Source organism: Aedes albopictus, chromosome 2 (genome assembly GCF_035046485.1).
Source record: "Aedes albopictus strain Foshan chromosome 2, AalbF5, whole genome shotgun sequence".
Classification (NCBI taxonomy): domain Eukaryota; kingdom Metazoa; phylum Arthropoda; class Insecta; order Diptera; family Culicidae; genus Aedes; species Aedes albopictus.
In genome coordinates, this window is record NC_085137.1 from 425,755,163 (window position 1) to 425,770,668 (window position 15,506).

At 36.0% G+C, this 15,506-nt stretch overlaps 1 protein-coding gene across 13 annotated transcripts in view; it reads right to left on the bottom strand.

Annotated features, from left to right (window-relative positions):
- Window positions 1-4,986: 4,986 nt before the first annotated feature.
- Window positions 4,987-15,506, bottom strand: part of LOC109426658 (protein boule) — a 157,942-nt gene continuing 147,422 nt past the window's right edge. For all 13 annotated transcript variants that reach the window (XM_062853577.1, XM_062853578.1, XM_062853576.1 and 10 more), the window contains 3 exons: window positions 12,073-12,249; window positions 11,894-11,927; window positions 4,987-5,273 (listed from right to left, as the gene is read on the bottom strand). In XM_062853577.1, the coding sequence (XP_062709561.1) occupies window positions 5,257-5,273; window positions 11,894-11,927; window positions 12,073-12,249 (228 nt within the window). In that variant the 3' untranslated portion in view covers window positions 4,987-5,256. The remainder of the gene's footprint in view (window positions 5,274-11,893; window positions 11,928-12,072; window positions 12,250-15,506) is intronic.

The window sequence follows — 15,506 nt, forward strand, 5'->3', positions numbered from 1 at the left end:
GTCAGCTTTTACTTGAAAAATCTTAAGTCCGCCAGAATTTTATTTTTTTTATTTTTTTTAGATCCTAATCAATTTTTCTAGACGTGTACTGAAAAACAACCGGAAATCTCGGAGAAAATATTTTTGAACACTTCACAAAAAGTCTAACTATTTCTTAAAGCTTCTCTATCAATTTTAGTTTTTTTTTATTAAAACTCCTGCGGAAATTGCTTGAAAGAAAGCAAAGTCAAAGGCTCAAAGATTCTGAATTTTAAGAATATTGTTTTTTTTGAACTGAAGAAATTTTGATAACCATTCATTTTAAGGATTTGCTAATGGATTCTTTTTGCAAGAATCCAAAAACTTTTTCTGCTTTTTCAAGGAATTTCCTGGAAAATTCCCTACATACTTACTATATGAGAAGGTATTTGAAATATCTGTAGAAAATATAAAACAAATTTCTCCAAAACAATTCCAAAACATCTAAGTTTTGTTTGAAATTTCCTTGGAAATTATTAATTTCACGCATTACACCACAATTTTCTTGCTGTACTTGAGCAAAATTTCCTTGGCATTTAAAAAAGTATATTCCCAGCTTATGGACTTTAGTTTGTACTGATTTTTCGGAAGTGAATGTCTAATGTTCAGAAAATTGTTAGCTATCAATTTGAGAGCAAAATTTCAGCCAGAGTGTCTACATGTTTTCGAATATAAAATTCCCTGATTTTATCCAACTTATTGAAAATAATTCCATTTTTAAATTGTATAAATTACACGAAACAAGAATTTGTGTTCAAATTTGACAAATTAAAAGCAGGAAAAAAATGTAGAGTGTTGTTAAATATTACAAACATTTTGAGAAATATGTAGCGGTTTCACTAAAGATTTTTTTTCTGAATACTGGAAGATATGAAGCAACTGCCGATACCATTTTCGGAGAAATGCCTTAAAAAGTCACGAAAAAAAAATGAGTGAGAGCTTTAAATAAAACTCTCCTTTGAAAAACTTTTAATAAAAATCCCCAAAAACCTTATGATTGTATGAATGAAAACAATATGGCATGCGGAATAGAGTGATTTATAATGAAATCTATGTTGTTCAAAGAAAATTATGTAAATATGAAAATAATTTCAACAACATTGGCTACATTCCACAAAAAACTTCCATGGTTATTCTAATTTGGTTACCGTTTAATTCTTCTGAAAGTTTTTTTTAGAAATTTCAAGTATATATTCAATAATTTATTCCAAGAATTTGGTTAGGAAATCCTAAATTTCATCAATTTATATTTTTATATTTTTTAGAAAAAAATATACTTTTGAATTATTTATTTTAAATTACCACTAGGAAATCCTGAAACCTTCTCAACCTATTTTTTTGTTTCGTAGGTGATACCTACCATTCCTAAAACATAGTTGTTTTGCCGAGAGGCGAGAACTGGTGTTAGCATACGCCAACAATTTCAGGTTAGTGGAGTGGACCTGGTGTGGTGGTTAGAACACTTGACTATCACGCCGAGGACCTGGGATCGAATCCCACTCCCGACAAACTCGCAAAATGTGAGTTCTTCCTTCGGAAGGGAAGTAAAGCGTGGGATAAAAATCTTGTTAATACAGATAAAAAAAAAACAATTTCAGTAACCCGCTTAACACTCTTACTAAATTCACTAGCATGGAAATACAGGCACTGACGAATATACAAACCAGAGGATCGAAACGGTGGCGATGAACCATAAGTATCAACGTTCATTTCTGTGGCTGCCACTTTTTGTGATTTCCCGTTATAAACTTCATTCAGGAATGCCTACACCAATCCTTTATTTGAAACCGCAAGATTTTCAGGAATCTGTTATTCTAGAAATGCTAATAACATTTAATAAAATCCAATTATATATATATTTTTTAGGAAATTCCTTAAAAAAATTAGAATTGTAATTACAATTCTTTTTTTTAAGGAATTCTTTTAATACTTCTGCATTAGGACGGGGTCGGGATGAACCTGCCTACGGCAGGAAATTCCTAAATAAATAAAGAAAAAAAAATCTGCATTAGGACATTTAGCATTTGGACAGAAGTTCTGCAGTTCAAAGTAGTTGATTGATTGCGTGAGATATATACCTAAAAATTTCTGAAAAAAAAACAAAAGTTTCCAACATCTTCATAGGCTATTTCTGTAATTTCTTAAAAAATTCCTGAGTCCCAAAATTATTATTCAACCAATGTGCTAGTGTTCGAGCATGGGCATTTTTTTCTACAATATGTATCATCCGAAATATTTATCAGAAGCTTGCAGACTCTAGGTTGGTCTGGATAATTATTTTCTAGAGCTGAAGACCTGAAGTGCTGGAGAAATTGATGTGTGATTTCTGGCAATTCTCTAACAGGATCCCCCAAAGGACCCCTAATCAGTAAGAATCCAGAGACTCTTTAGGCGATTTTTTCAAGGTACTTTTGAGAAATACAAGAAATTCTGTACTACGATCTTATGTAGAGCAATTCTTAGAAATTTCTACAAAATTCTTCCAAAAAATTACAAAATTTACAAAAAAAAAGCTCTAAACATAACATTTTTCATTTCTAGCTAATGAAGCGCAGGTTTTTAGAAGTTACTGAAGGCAATATCTGATGTTCTGAAAAAAAGTTATCAATTCAAGGTCAATTTCTCGCAGAGCTCTAACATAATTACCTAGAAACGCTCTAGTGTTATGTTTAAGAAAAGTTGTAACTTTTCAATTTATTCGCTGAGCGACTCTCTTAAAATTTATTCTCCAAAAACAGGCAGAAATGTATTGAAAATGTCAGAGATTTTTTCCTTAGATTATTAGTTATCTTTTAAAAAATCTCCAAAACATTCTCCAGCAATACCTATTTAAATTACATAAAAGAATGTGCTAAGTTCCGGCAAAAAATCTTCTAAATAATATGCTAGATTATATAAAGTTTTCTTTAAGGAATCCAATACTTTTATTAGGGAATATTAGTTTCTTTTTTTTTCAAAGTGCTGAGAAGCGCTGAAGTTTTGCAGATGTTTTAAGAGAATCGTTACCAAGGATCCGGAAAGCAATCTACTATGGATTAAGATCCTGAGGAATCCGTCGAGAAAACCCAGATTACTTTCCAGAAGTTTTCCAAATTACTATTTTTGTTGTAAGACTTCAGATATTTTTGAATGATTTGATGGAGGTTTGTTATTACTTTCCCCTTACATTTACTTTCCCCAAAATTCTTGAAGCATTATCCTACCACATAACCTGCATTGCGAAAGTGGAACCCTACCTACATTCCCATCTACAACTAGCTATCCAACCCCATTTTCCTGTAGTTCACGTTAAGAGCTGCAATAACTTAAAACAACAAATGCCCGCCACACGAACTCCACCGCAGAAAACTTTGTAATCCCATCCAATCAATCGATCGAAACTTTGATAGATTATGGCGCGGCGCCCCCGCCGTTCGTTCATACATACAATAACAAAAACAGTAACAAAACCATCAGGAGTACCTACTGGTAATAGCACCGCTCCAACTTACAAGTGACTTTCCCATTTTTCCCCGATTTAACTTCGCCGTCGTCCTGCTGGTCGTCCGTCATCCTCCTTCTTTCTCCCCCAATAACTATCCCCCGATCAGAGCAGTTAGGAACCGAACCCATCACCAGATTACTTTGTATTGCTTTTCGGAAAATTTGTTGGACTTTTCAAACGCGCCATAGTTCTTCACTAAGATGGGGTTCTCTCCTCCGCACACACCAATCCAGCGGCATGCGGTGGGAGCAAAGATCATTCGGGAGGAAAAATCGCTGATGCGCTGATGCGAAACACTACTGTGTGTAGGATGGGGGTGATAATGCATCATTGCACTTACCAAAGTCGTTTCTTCAAGTGTCGTCGTCGTCGTCGTCGGTATGTAGGGGATTAGTGTGTTGTATTGTTGGATGCTAGTTGTTTTCTCTTGTCGTACTTATTGGGCTGAAGAAGTGCTACGTGTGTCTCTGTGTGTGTTTGTGTGTGTATTATTTTTACGTTTATGTATGCTTATGTTACGTGATGATTTGTAGTGCTCCTCTTTTATCAGTTTTGCATTTTTATTACTGTACGCTTGTATATATATTCTATGTATATATGTATATGGATTTTTTATGCATTTGCATTTATTTTTCTTATAAATATTTGCGTATTTCTTACTCAAATATAATATGTCCATCTACCGCACTCGGATCAGTAGTGTATTTTATTCGCGTTTTTTGCATACTTTCCTAATATTTATCTGACTTGCTTCTTCTTACTCTTCGTTGCTCCTCTCTCATCATCACTACGCTACAAATAGGTTTTGTTAATAAGTTATAATATGATCACTAGTGTAATAATGATAATATCGCTCAACAATGGTTTACTTTAAAAAGTAAAAAAAAAGTTTCAACATTCGGCAATGGTCGATCGGTAAAAGCCCGATCCTAGTCCGATTTCCACCATTGCCGCTCACATTCGCTCATCACCATCATAAAGCGGAATCGCTGTCTTTTTTTTTTCATCTACAACAAGAATCGCGCATCACATCGTCTCCCTCGAGGAGGGAGCAATCAAAGTCGCTGGACGTCCAGCAAGTCTTCTGCACCAGCACTGCGTCCTCTCTCTCTATCTCGAACGCAGCATCCCGCGGTAACATGCTCCAGAATGCCTGATGGCTGCTGTTGCTGCCACATACCGTGTATAAATATCGCTTATTAAGATCGTAAACTATTCGATGTTAGCCTCCTTCCGAACGGTGCTCCTTCCTCTTCCGATCCAAATCCTTTTGGCACACACTACGCACACCCCCCGCTGCTCGCACGCCTCGCTTGTGGCGGTACGAGGGGGGCTCTCTGATTGTGTCGATAGCCGAACGACCTCCGTTCGCGCTAATTATGCTTACTGGTGACCATTTAGCCTATTTATTGCATTTTTTTCTTCGCTCCTCTGCTTTCCTCTATTAGGGTTAATCATTTATGCTAATGGATTCTTTCTTTTGCTGCTGCTGCTGTTGCTGCTTCTGATTACTAATTTAATATAGTAATAGTTAGTAGTATATAGTAGACGTGTGTCTCTCGTGTTCGAGTGCCAGGCTTGCCCTCATATTTGCTCTTTTGCCGTGTTATTTTCTTTGTTTTTGTGTAACGGATTCGTTCTGGTTGTTTTCTTGTATAAATATTACTCATGATAATAAATAAGTTTCTGATTTTGTTTTCTTTTTTGCTAGGTTGTGTCTCAAGACTTATCTCAACACCACTGTCTCTTTACTTTTAACAAGGATAGATTCCTGCAAGGAAAAAAACGACAATCACAGGACAAAAAAGAGAAAAAAGAAAAAAAGAAGAAATTGGTGTGAATGATGTGTGATTTTCGTTTCTGTGGTATTTGGCTTGCGGTTAATCTTGTCGAAGCACTCAGAAGCTTGAAGATCAGGGGCTTCTGATTACTTTGTCAAGGTTTCTTAGGATTGAATGTTCACTGAAAGATATGCATCTGAAATGTTTTTTTTTTTGTTTCAGTTAGATGTTTCCGCTTTTCAATGAGTTTTGAATATTAACGTAAGATCTTATTTCATAACAACCACGAAAAAGCTGCAAAAGAAAAAAAATGGGTAATCCATCAAAACAAGGAAATCCACTCTCCACTCCCAATAGCAGCCTGACTCACGCTATAGTCGCTTCGACGCAGAAATTTTAACACTCTCTGCTGAATAAACATAACCCCGTTTGTTCCGAAATAGGATCAATTTGTATAGCATTAGTGCTGGGTGCTGCAAACACAAATTTAGCACATCGTAGGTTTGAATGCAAAGCGTAGAACAAAAATTCATGCAGTTAGAGCTTCGTGTTTTATCGTGTGTTTCAAGGAGAAGTAACGATCGCTTCTGCTGAATGATGTTGATACTACCTTGAATGACGTCTAGTTTGAATTGCATAGTTTGTCTGAAATTTTCTGGTCAGTGTTTGTCACATGAAGTGAGGGTCGTTAGGCATTAACCATCCTGAAATTATACAACACTGCTTCACATATAACATATTGGTGAGAGCATCTAACTTCCTATATAGACATGTCACCAGTCGGAAAACCTAGACACCCGTTTAGAAAATCAAGATCGTAACTGTGTATGAAAGTATAGCACAGGACGGGCTCAATTTAAACTTTGCACACAACTTCTAGCAAGAGTTAGAGTGTGTAGGATTTGTGCAAAATTTTTTTGCAAATATTTCTCAAGAAGTTTATTTAGGCCCGAGCAGAAGGGAATACCAACAGCATAATAATATGTGTTATTTTGGCAAAATAACTGAGTAACGCAAAGAGTTATTTTCATGTTATTGACATAACATATCATGTTATAAGCGGCAAAATAACAAAAATCAAAACAAAAAAATGTTCCTGGAAGACCAGTTAAATTACAGATTTTGTTAGTTTCATAACAACTTAATAACAGTGGATTTATACAATGTTTCAATAACAAATTTTGGAATTGAAAAGATATTGATAACAATATGGATGCAAAATGAAATATATGTATAATATCGAAATCATAACAAAGATTTTTTATCCTCGCAAGGTAGGTATGTAGCCCCCAAGTTCGAGCCATTGCAAAGGAAGAAAAATGAATTTCTGTTGGTTCCATTTTTTCCATTTTTTTAATAAACAGCCATGACTAAGGCCATAACCCACTATAACTCATAAGCCAGTCATTCAAAGAGAATGGCACGCTTCCAGTCTTCCTGGCCCAAACGGCCTTGAGATAATTTCAAAATTAGTTTTGTTTATGAGTTTCGGTGGATCATGGTTGTTCATTTTTTTTTATTTTCAAAATTGAACCAACAGAAATTCTACATTCTTTCCATTGAAATGGATCGAACTAAATAGAAATAAAAATTACAAGTAATTCTTAGTTCTGTGTCAAAAGTTCAGCTTAACCGATTCACAGACACCGAAGATATGGCTCATAGACTCCAACCATGGCTTTTTGTATGGAAATCAGCAAATGTTAACTTTTTCATTTTCTTGCTGTAAGTTTCGCATGGTGTGGTTGTGATTGCAAAACTTTATTGTTGTGCTATTGGTGATCAAATAATGGTGCACTCTCAATAATACAATACTTATTGTTATATTGGGCTACAACAAAACATCTTATTCAAATGTTATTTAAAGAAAATATACCAATAGCAGGATTATAACAAAATAAGATTGCCTAACAAAACCTGTTATGGAAAAGTTATGCCTCAATAAGTTAATAATAACAAACCAAGATATAAAAATAGGTTTTCTGATTCAGTTGTTATTATTTTGATATTCTTCTCTGCTCGGGGGGAATTCTCCTGGGGATCCTTTCCCAGTAGTTTTTCTGGGATTATTTTCCCTGATATTTCTTTCCTGGGATGCTCCAAGTCATCACTTTTATAATTTATCAAGATGACTCTTATGATATTCATCATAAATTTCTGTATTGAACCGTATTAGTTTTTCTGACGTTTCCTAATCCCGAACCATTGTTTTTTCTTTGACTTGATAAAATAAGATTGAAACATAGTTCAATCTAGGTTCTTTCTGAGTGTCTCTTCTGCTATTCCCATGATAGTTACCTCTTTAGGTTTTTTCTCATGAAGTTTCTTTTTAAATTCCACAAAAAATCCGGGATTCATCAAGAAGCTTCTTCCGTGATTCATCCTGGAAAATTCTGAAAATTTTGAAGGAACTTCTAGAGAGAAATCCTAGATTTTTTAAAGAGAAATTCTCAAACAAATAAACAAAAAAAGGAGAAATTCCTTGAGGAAAACAAGAAGAAAGCCCAGGAAAACCTCGAAAAACAAACCCATGAGAAATCCCAAAACGATCTTCTGAACGAAGATAATTTTTGGGGAGACTCCGGAATGATTTGAATGAATAATAAAAAAAGATGCTATACCATCTTCAACCACGATCACTAAGCGGACAAAACATGGATTAAACAGCCGTCCAGTGGAAAATTTTCCGTTTGACGAAAAGTTTTCACCGACTGGAGCAGGAATCGAACCCACACTCCGAGGATTACGAAAAGGACAGACAACTGACGCTCCTCACCACACAATCACGAAACCCACAAATTTTTAAGGAAATGTCGGAAGGATCTCCAGTGTGAAGTGTCCGGTGTTCCAGAGGAATTCTAAAAATAATTCACAAGTTTGGCTGTGCTTTATGATTTCTGTTCCAGTCAATTATTCTGAACTGTATTATTAGAACTGTTGAAAAAGGTTCTTCTGAAACACCACTAAGAGTTTCTTTTTCAGGCCTTTTTTAGTTCTTTTCCTCCAGCAGTTATACCTAAAATATTCTCAGAAATTCCTTCTGGGATTATAAAATTTCTTCAAAAAAAAAAAAAAAATATTTTGGAAAGCACTCTTTCCAGGATCACTCAAAATGTTTCTGCTGGGATATCTCCTGAAGATACTTATACTTCAGTAGCGCCTTCCATTTTTTTTAAAGAAATTGTTTCAGAATCTTAGAAAGATCCACAGGAATAAATTCATTGATTTGCTTGCCAGTGGCAGAGTGGCAGACAGTCAGTGGCAGAGTGCAACTCTGGGAATAATAGATAAAACATCTACTAAACGAAGCCCGAAAGCAAGTGAGAAATCTCAAAAAACTTAGTGTAAAATAACAGATAGACCATCTGGAGCAATTTTCATGAGTTCCAAGAAAAAAAAGCTCTGGAAAACCTCGAAAAAGAAATCCATGAGAAATCTCAATATAATGTTCTGCAGGAATCGCTGAAGATTTTGTGGGGGGATTCTGGAATATTTTTTTAAGAATATGTCAGAGGGATCTCCAGTGTCCAGTGTCCTGTGTTCCGGAAGGATTCTAAAAGTAATTCATAAGCTCGGCATTTCTTTGTGAGTTTTTTTTTTCAGAAACTTCCTTCATTTCATATTCTTGAATTGTTGAAGAAGATTCTTCTAAAACACTTCATCATTTTTTTCTGAGATTTTTCCAACTTTTTTTTTTATTTTTCTTTTACAGTATCTAGGATATTGTAGGGCCCATATAGCCGAGGCGGTAAACGCACGGGTATTCAGCACGACCATGCTGAAAGTGACGGGTTCGATTCCCGGTCGGTCCAGGATCTTTTCGTAAAGGAAATTTCCTTGACTTCCTTGGGCATAGAGTATCTTCGTGCCTGCCACACGATATACGCATGCAAAATGGTCATTGGCAGAGGAAGCTCTCAGTTAATAACTGTGGAAGTGCTCATAGAACACTAAGCTGAGATGCAGGCTTTGTCCCAATGAGGACGTTACGGCAAGAAGAGAGAGAGAGTATCTAGGATATTTTCAGAAAATCTTTCTGGGCTTCTAATATTTCTTTAGAAAATTCCTTTGGATTTCTTCAAGAAGATCCACCTCAGGTTCTTCAATGAACTCCTTCTAGGATCTCTCAAAATATTTCTTCTGGGATTTTTCCTGAAGATACTTGTGGAACTACATCAGTAGTACCTTCTTGTTTTTTTTTCAAGATGTTCTTTCTGAATCTTAGTAAGATCCACAGGAAAAATACACGAAGAATCTGCCGGAGGAAGCCCACGAGAATAAAAAAAAATGAAAAGCAACAGAAGGACCATCTGGAGCAATTCCATGAGTTCCAGGTGAGATATTACATAAACTGAAAGTTCTAAACACTTTTGGTGAAACTCCTTTAGGTATAATAGAAGGAAAAAAATACATAAGGAAAATCAAGGAGAATGCCAAAATAAACTATTGGAGGAATTTTAGACGAATCTATAAGAGTAAACCCTGGAGAAACTGCTTGAGGAACACCAGAAGTAAAATCACTGAAGGAACTGCAAGATGCATACCAGAAAAATCCCAGGAGAAATGCTTGAAGTGCTTACTTGAGAAATCGCAGATTTTGTAGACGAATCTGGGAGCCATGTGGAAGTCTTCTGAGATTTCTCCTCGAAATTTCTCGAATTTTTGAAATAATGGAGTAATTCCATAAGAATTATCTGAAAACATAAAATAAGCTTCATGAGGAATACTAGAAGAAAGTCTTCGAAAATGAAATCCTTGAGGAATCTCGGAAGCGTCTTCTTGAGGAGTCGCAGACGATTTTTTTAGGGATTCCTGAACGTATTACTAAGAAAATCATAAGGATCTCCAGTGTCGCAGGATCTGGAGAGATTCTTGAAAAAATCTAAGAAAATCGCAAAAGGTTTCTGAGATATTTTTTTCTGGGAATTCCTTCCTTTTTGGAATTCCTTTGGCAGTCTTTGTAGTTTTTTTTTTCAGGAATGGCTTCTGATATTTCTCCAGATTTTTTTTTTCAATTATCAGGGAGTTCTTTACGGGATATTCGAAGATTTTTTTGTGCTTTTCCTCCTAGAATTCCTTCAAGAATATTTTCAGGATACATTCTGGGATTCTGAAATTCCTTCAAACCTTTCTTTTGGAATTTCTCAGAGAGTTCCTTTTCACATTCTACATGGAACTCTTCTGTGCTTTCTCAAGATGTTCCTTCTAGGATTTTTCATTGAAATACTTTTAGAATAATTTTTGACATTTTTCAAGGAGTTCTTAAGGAATCGTAAAAAGGTCTAAAGAAAAAATAAACGAAGGATCAATTGAAGTGATTTCAGAAGAAATTTCAGACGAATTACCCAAAAATAAACTTCATGAAAAGTATGAAAATGATTATATGGAGCTATTCCTGAAGACAATTCTAGAAAACAATTTTTGAAAAATCCCAGCAGGAAATCTAGGAGAAGTTCATGAAAAAATTCTGCCAAATTCGCAAAACCAGTTCCTTAAAGAATCTCAGAAAAGGTTCTAGAGGAATCACCAAAGGCACTTCTTAAGAAATCTCAAATAAAGTCTGACAAATCCAAGACCTTCAGAAGGAATATTACAAAAAGTTTAGGAGCAATTCTCGAAAGAATTTCATGAAGATTCACAAAAGAGCTTTCTGGAGGGACACCCAGAAGTAATGCCTGAAAATGTCTGAAAAATATTAGAAAATACTACTACTAGAGGAATTGCAAAAGGATCTCATTGAGAAATCTCGTAAAAAGCTCACAGAGAAACCCCAGAAACAAACTTTTTGGGAAATTCCAGAAAAATTCAGAAGAATTCAGAAGAAAATCATGGAAAAAATCCAGCAGCAATATCGAAATAATGCCAAAAGAATCTACTTGGTGAGTTTTAGATGAATCTCTTAAAGTAATCCCTTATAATTTGTACGTCTAAACTTTCTCGCAGCTTTTCAGAATTTGGTTGTTAGCAATTAAGTCTTCCAAAACAGCGGATCAAACAATGTCAAACAGAACCCATCATCGACATTCGATGCAAACATCTTTCAGTGAACATCTACGGTATTCCCTAATTGTGCATCTAATCCTACTTCACCTAGTTTATGGCTCGTTTTTTTATCTTGATGTTCAACACAACATTCTTTGCCGGCAAAATTCAATAACAATACGATATCGTCAATAAATAAAAGCAATAAATTACTAAATAAATAAAACAAACCAAAAGAAATCGTCATTTAGCGAAAAAAATACTCTTTTCTTGCAGATCATTTGCATATAAAAAAGCCGCGCACTCGTGGGAGGAGAACAGAGACGACACATAACTCAATATCGTGTAACCGAACCGAACTGATATGCGCCGGAAATTGGCAAAGTCGTAGGCACTAATCAACTATAAATTTTAACAAAACAGGATTAACTAAACTAAACTATATAGCTGTGGCTGCTTGGCATTATTTTTTGCTTTGTGTGTGTGTGATTACTCATATTTGCTATACAGAGACCGGTCGTGCTGTGTCATCACACTCTATCTTGCTTGCTTGCTTGCTTGCACGTTTGGCATCGGGGTGCATCTCCAAGTCTTCTCGTCAGATGTCAGACGCCCGAAATTTACATACCTTGATAGTTCTGAGGCCAAATTGTCGGTACATTCTGAAAAATAGAGACAAAGAACCGAGACGGACGTGTGGTTTTTAGTGGTGGTTTGAATCAAAATGAGAAATTGATTGAATCAGAACGGCCGGCGACCGTTGCACACCGATATGGGGTTGCTATTTTCAAACTAGGTATGATTTACCATTGGCACGCTGTAGTACTGGTAGAACGGCTGGTAGGGCGTCATCGTCGGAGGATAGATTGTTGGCACACCGGGCGGGTAGACTGCCGTCGCAAACTGCTCGATGGGGATGTTGTTGATCGTCGGCGTCGGGGGTGTGGCTGCGTAGTACACGGCACCGTTCGTCGCGCAAATGGTCTTTGTTTTGAAGAGATTTTTTTTTTCGGTTAAGGGATAATAGAGAAAATTTGTTTAATATGAGGATTCAGTGACAGCTAAAGGCACGATTCATAGAAAAGTAGATATTTTCCAATAACGCATCTGAAGTTCTTAAATACCTAGTACATAATGGAATGTGATTGAAAACAAAACATAAATTAAATTAAATAAAACAATCGTATACATGTCTCTCTACCTTACTGTTTGATGAAATGATTTCATGATTTTGTGTAGGGTTTTCCGGACCCACAAGGAATTTATGAACGATGTTATGGAAGACCCTAGAGATTCTTCCAGGAACTTCCCCTGTTATTGAACCAAGTTTTTCTGAGAGTGGAGTGCTTAGAAATTTTAACAATAAAGCCACGAGAAAAGCTTTAGGTGGAAACCCTAGTAAAATTCCTAGAAGTAACTCCACTCGACCTGTAACCTAGTACCGACTCCTATATGCAGTAGCCTTGGAACAAATAAAAAAAATCTAGAGTTTTATTGGATATATCTCTGATGGAATTTTCAAGGCTTCTATTAGAAATTTCCAAAAGAACCCTTGGAAATTCGTGGAGAAATTCCTTCAAGATTCAAGTTTCTTCAGGAGTTACTGTAGGGTTTCCTTTGGCTATTCTTTCAGTAGACCCTTAAGATTTCATACAAAAGTTTCTACAGGATTTTTTTTTTCAAAAAAGCTTTAAACTTTTCTTCAGGAGTTTCTGTAGGAACTTCATCAGCAAGATTACAGAAGGATTCTTACAGGAATTACTCCTCTAGGAACTCTTCCGGTAGTTGCCCTAGAATACCCTCCGTGAGTTCCTCTAGGATTTTTTTTTCAGGATTTCCAAGATTCCATCAGGAGTTCCTCTAGAAATGCATCCGACAGTTCCTCTACGAATTCCTCCGGGTGTTCTTGTAAGCATTTCTGCAGATGTTCCTCTACGAGTTCTGCTGGAAGTTCATTCAGGAATTCTCCCGAAAATGTTTCTTGGGCTTCTTCCGGTGGTTACTTTGTAAATTCTACTGAAATTCTGGAATAGGCATTCATCCAGTAGGTCCCATAGGATTTCTCTATTTTTTTGAAAGGAGTGTCTTCAGCAACGGATACATTTCTAGAAATTTCTTCGATTTGTCTAGGAATTCCACCGGTAATTCCCTCAGGAGTTCTCTACGAATTATTTTGAGATATCTTCAGAAGTTCCTCTAGGAATTCGAGGGGGGGGGAGTTCATTCAAAAATTCTCCCGGAAATATTACTAGGAATTCCTCCGGTGTTTATTTTGGAAACTCCTCCGACAGCTCTTATAGGAGTTCCCCATATGAGGTCATCGTAGCAATTCTTCCATTTTTCCAAATAATCTTTAAAGAGTTCCCTTATGAATTGCCTCGGGAGTTCCTCTAGAAAGTCTTAAGAGAGTTCGTCTAGAGATTATTTCGGAAATGTCTCCAGGAGTTTTTCTAGACATTCTTTAAGGAGTCGTAATGTCTCCGGAAACTCCTCCAGGATTTTTTCCGCAAATCTAGTAATTTCTCCGACGATTTTTCCAGAAATTTTTCCAGAAATGCCTCCTGGAATTGCTTCAGAAATTCTTTTAGAAATTTCTCCACATTTTTTTTATATATTTCAGAAATTTCTCCGGAAATTCCTTCTAGAATTTATTCGAGAATTCCTCCAGGAAATTCTCCGGAAATTCCTCCAGGAATTTCTCCGAAAAACCTTCCAGGAATGTCTCCAGGATTTTTTCCGCAAACACTGCCGTGAATCGCAAGTCAGTCCCATCTGCATTTTGGGCAAAAATGAGTAAATGGCCGTTTTCGAGCTTTCTTCGGATGATCTTTCAGCTGCGTGCAAAAAAATATATAGTTTGTTCAGTAAAATTGAGAAACAACACCAAGTCAGATTGTCCCATAATGAAATGTAATCGCAAATCAGTCCCATTACGAACATGTCCATCCTTTAGTACAAAACCTAACACTATTTTAGTCTGTTTTATATTTTTCACTGTTACGTTGTCACGTTTGAAACAATATGATAAAGTTTTGTGATGATCGCAGAACTTTTCAATTCATGGCGATTTTTTAGAGTTTCACATAGAAATCGAATTTGAAAACTTCAGAGGCCATTTTCTCAATGCCTACTTTTTACATCCTTAAGATCCCGCAGTTATTTCTCCAGAAATATCTTCAAGAACTTCTTTCCAAATTTCTCCAGTGATTTCTCCAAAAAATTCTCCAGGAATTTATCCTAAAATTCCTCCAAGAATGTCTCCTAAAACTCCTCGGAATTTCTCCTAAAGTTCCACCAGGAATTCCTCCGAAAATTTCTCCAGGAATTTTTCCAAAAAATCCTCCATAAATTTCTCCAGGAATTCTTTCTGGAATATCTCTGGAAATTCCTTCTGGAATTTCTCCGTAAGTTCTTTCATAAATTTCTCCGGAAATTATTTCAGGAATTTCTCCGACAATTCCTTCAGGAATTTCTCCGAGAATTCCTTAAGGAATTTCTCCGAGAATTCCTTAAGGAATTTCTCCGAGAATTCCTTCAGGAATTTCTCCGAGAATTCCTTAAGGAATTTGTCCGAGAATTCCTTAAGGAATTTCTCCGAGAATTCCTTAAGGAATTTCTCCGAGAATTCCTTAAGGAATTTCTCCGAGAATTCCTTAAGGAATTTCTCCGAGAATTCCTTAAGGAATTTCTCCGGAAATTCCCTCGGGATTTTTTTACGGAAATTCCCCCTGATTTTTTTCCAAAATACCTTCAAGAATTGCTCAGAAAATTCATCCGGGAATTTCTCCGGAAATTTCCCCAGGAATTTCTCCTGAAATTCCTGTAAGAATTTCTCCTTAAATTCCTCCAGGAATTTCTCCTAAAATTTTTCCAGGAATTTCTCCAAAAATTCTTCCAGGAATTTCTTCTGAAATTCCTAAAATTTCTTCGCAAATTTCTCCAGGAATTCTTTCTGGAATTACTCCAGAAATTCCTTCAGCAATTTCTCCGGAAATTCTTTCAGAAATTTGTCCAGGAAATTCTCCGGAAATTACTTCAGACATTTCTTCGGAAATTCCTTCAAGAATTTCTCCGGAAGTTCCATCTAGAAATTCTCTACATAGTTATTCCTTCAGGGATTCCTCTTTAAATTCCTTCAGGAATGTCTTCGAAAATTCCTCTAGGAACTTCTCCAAAAATTCCACCAGGAAATTTTGCGGAAATTCCTCTAGGAATTTCTCCGGAATTTCCTCCTGGATTAA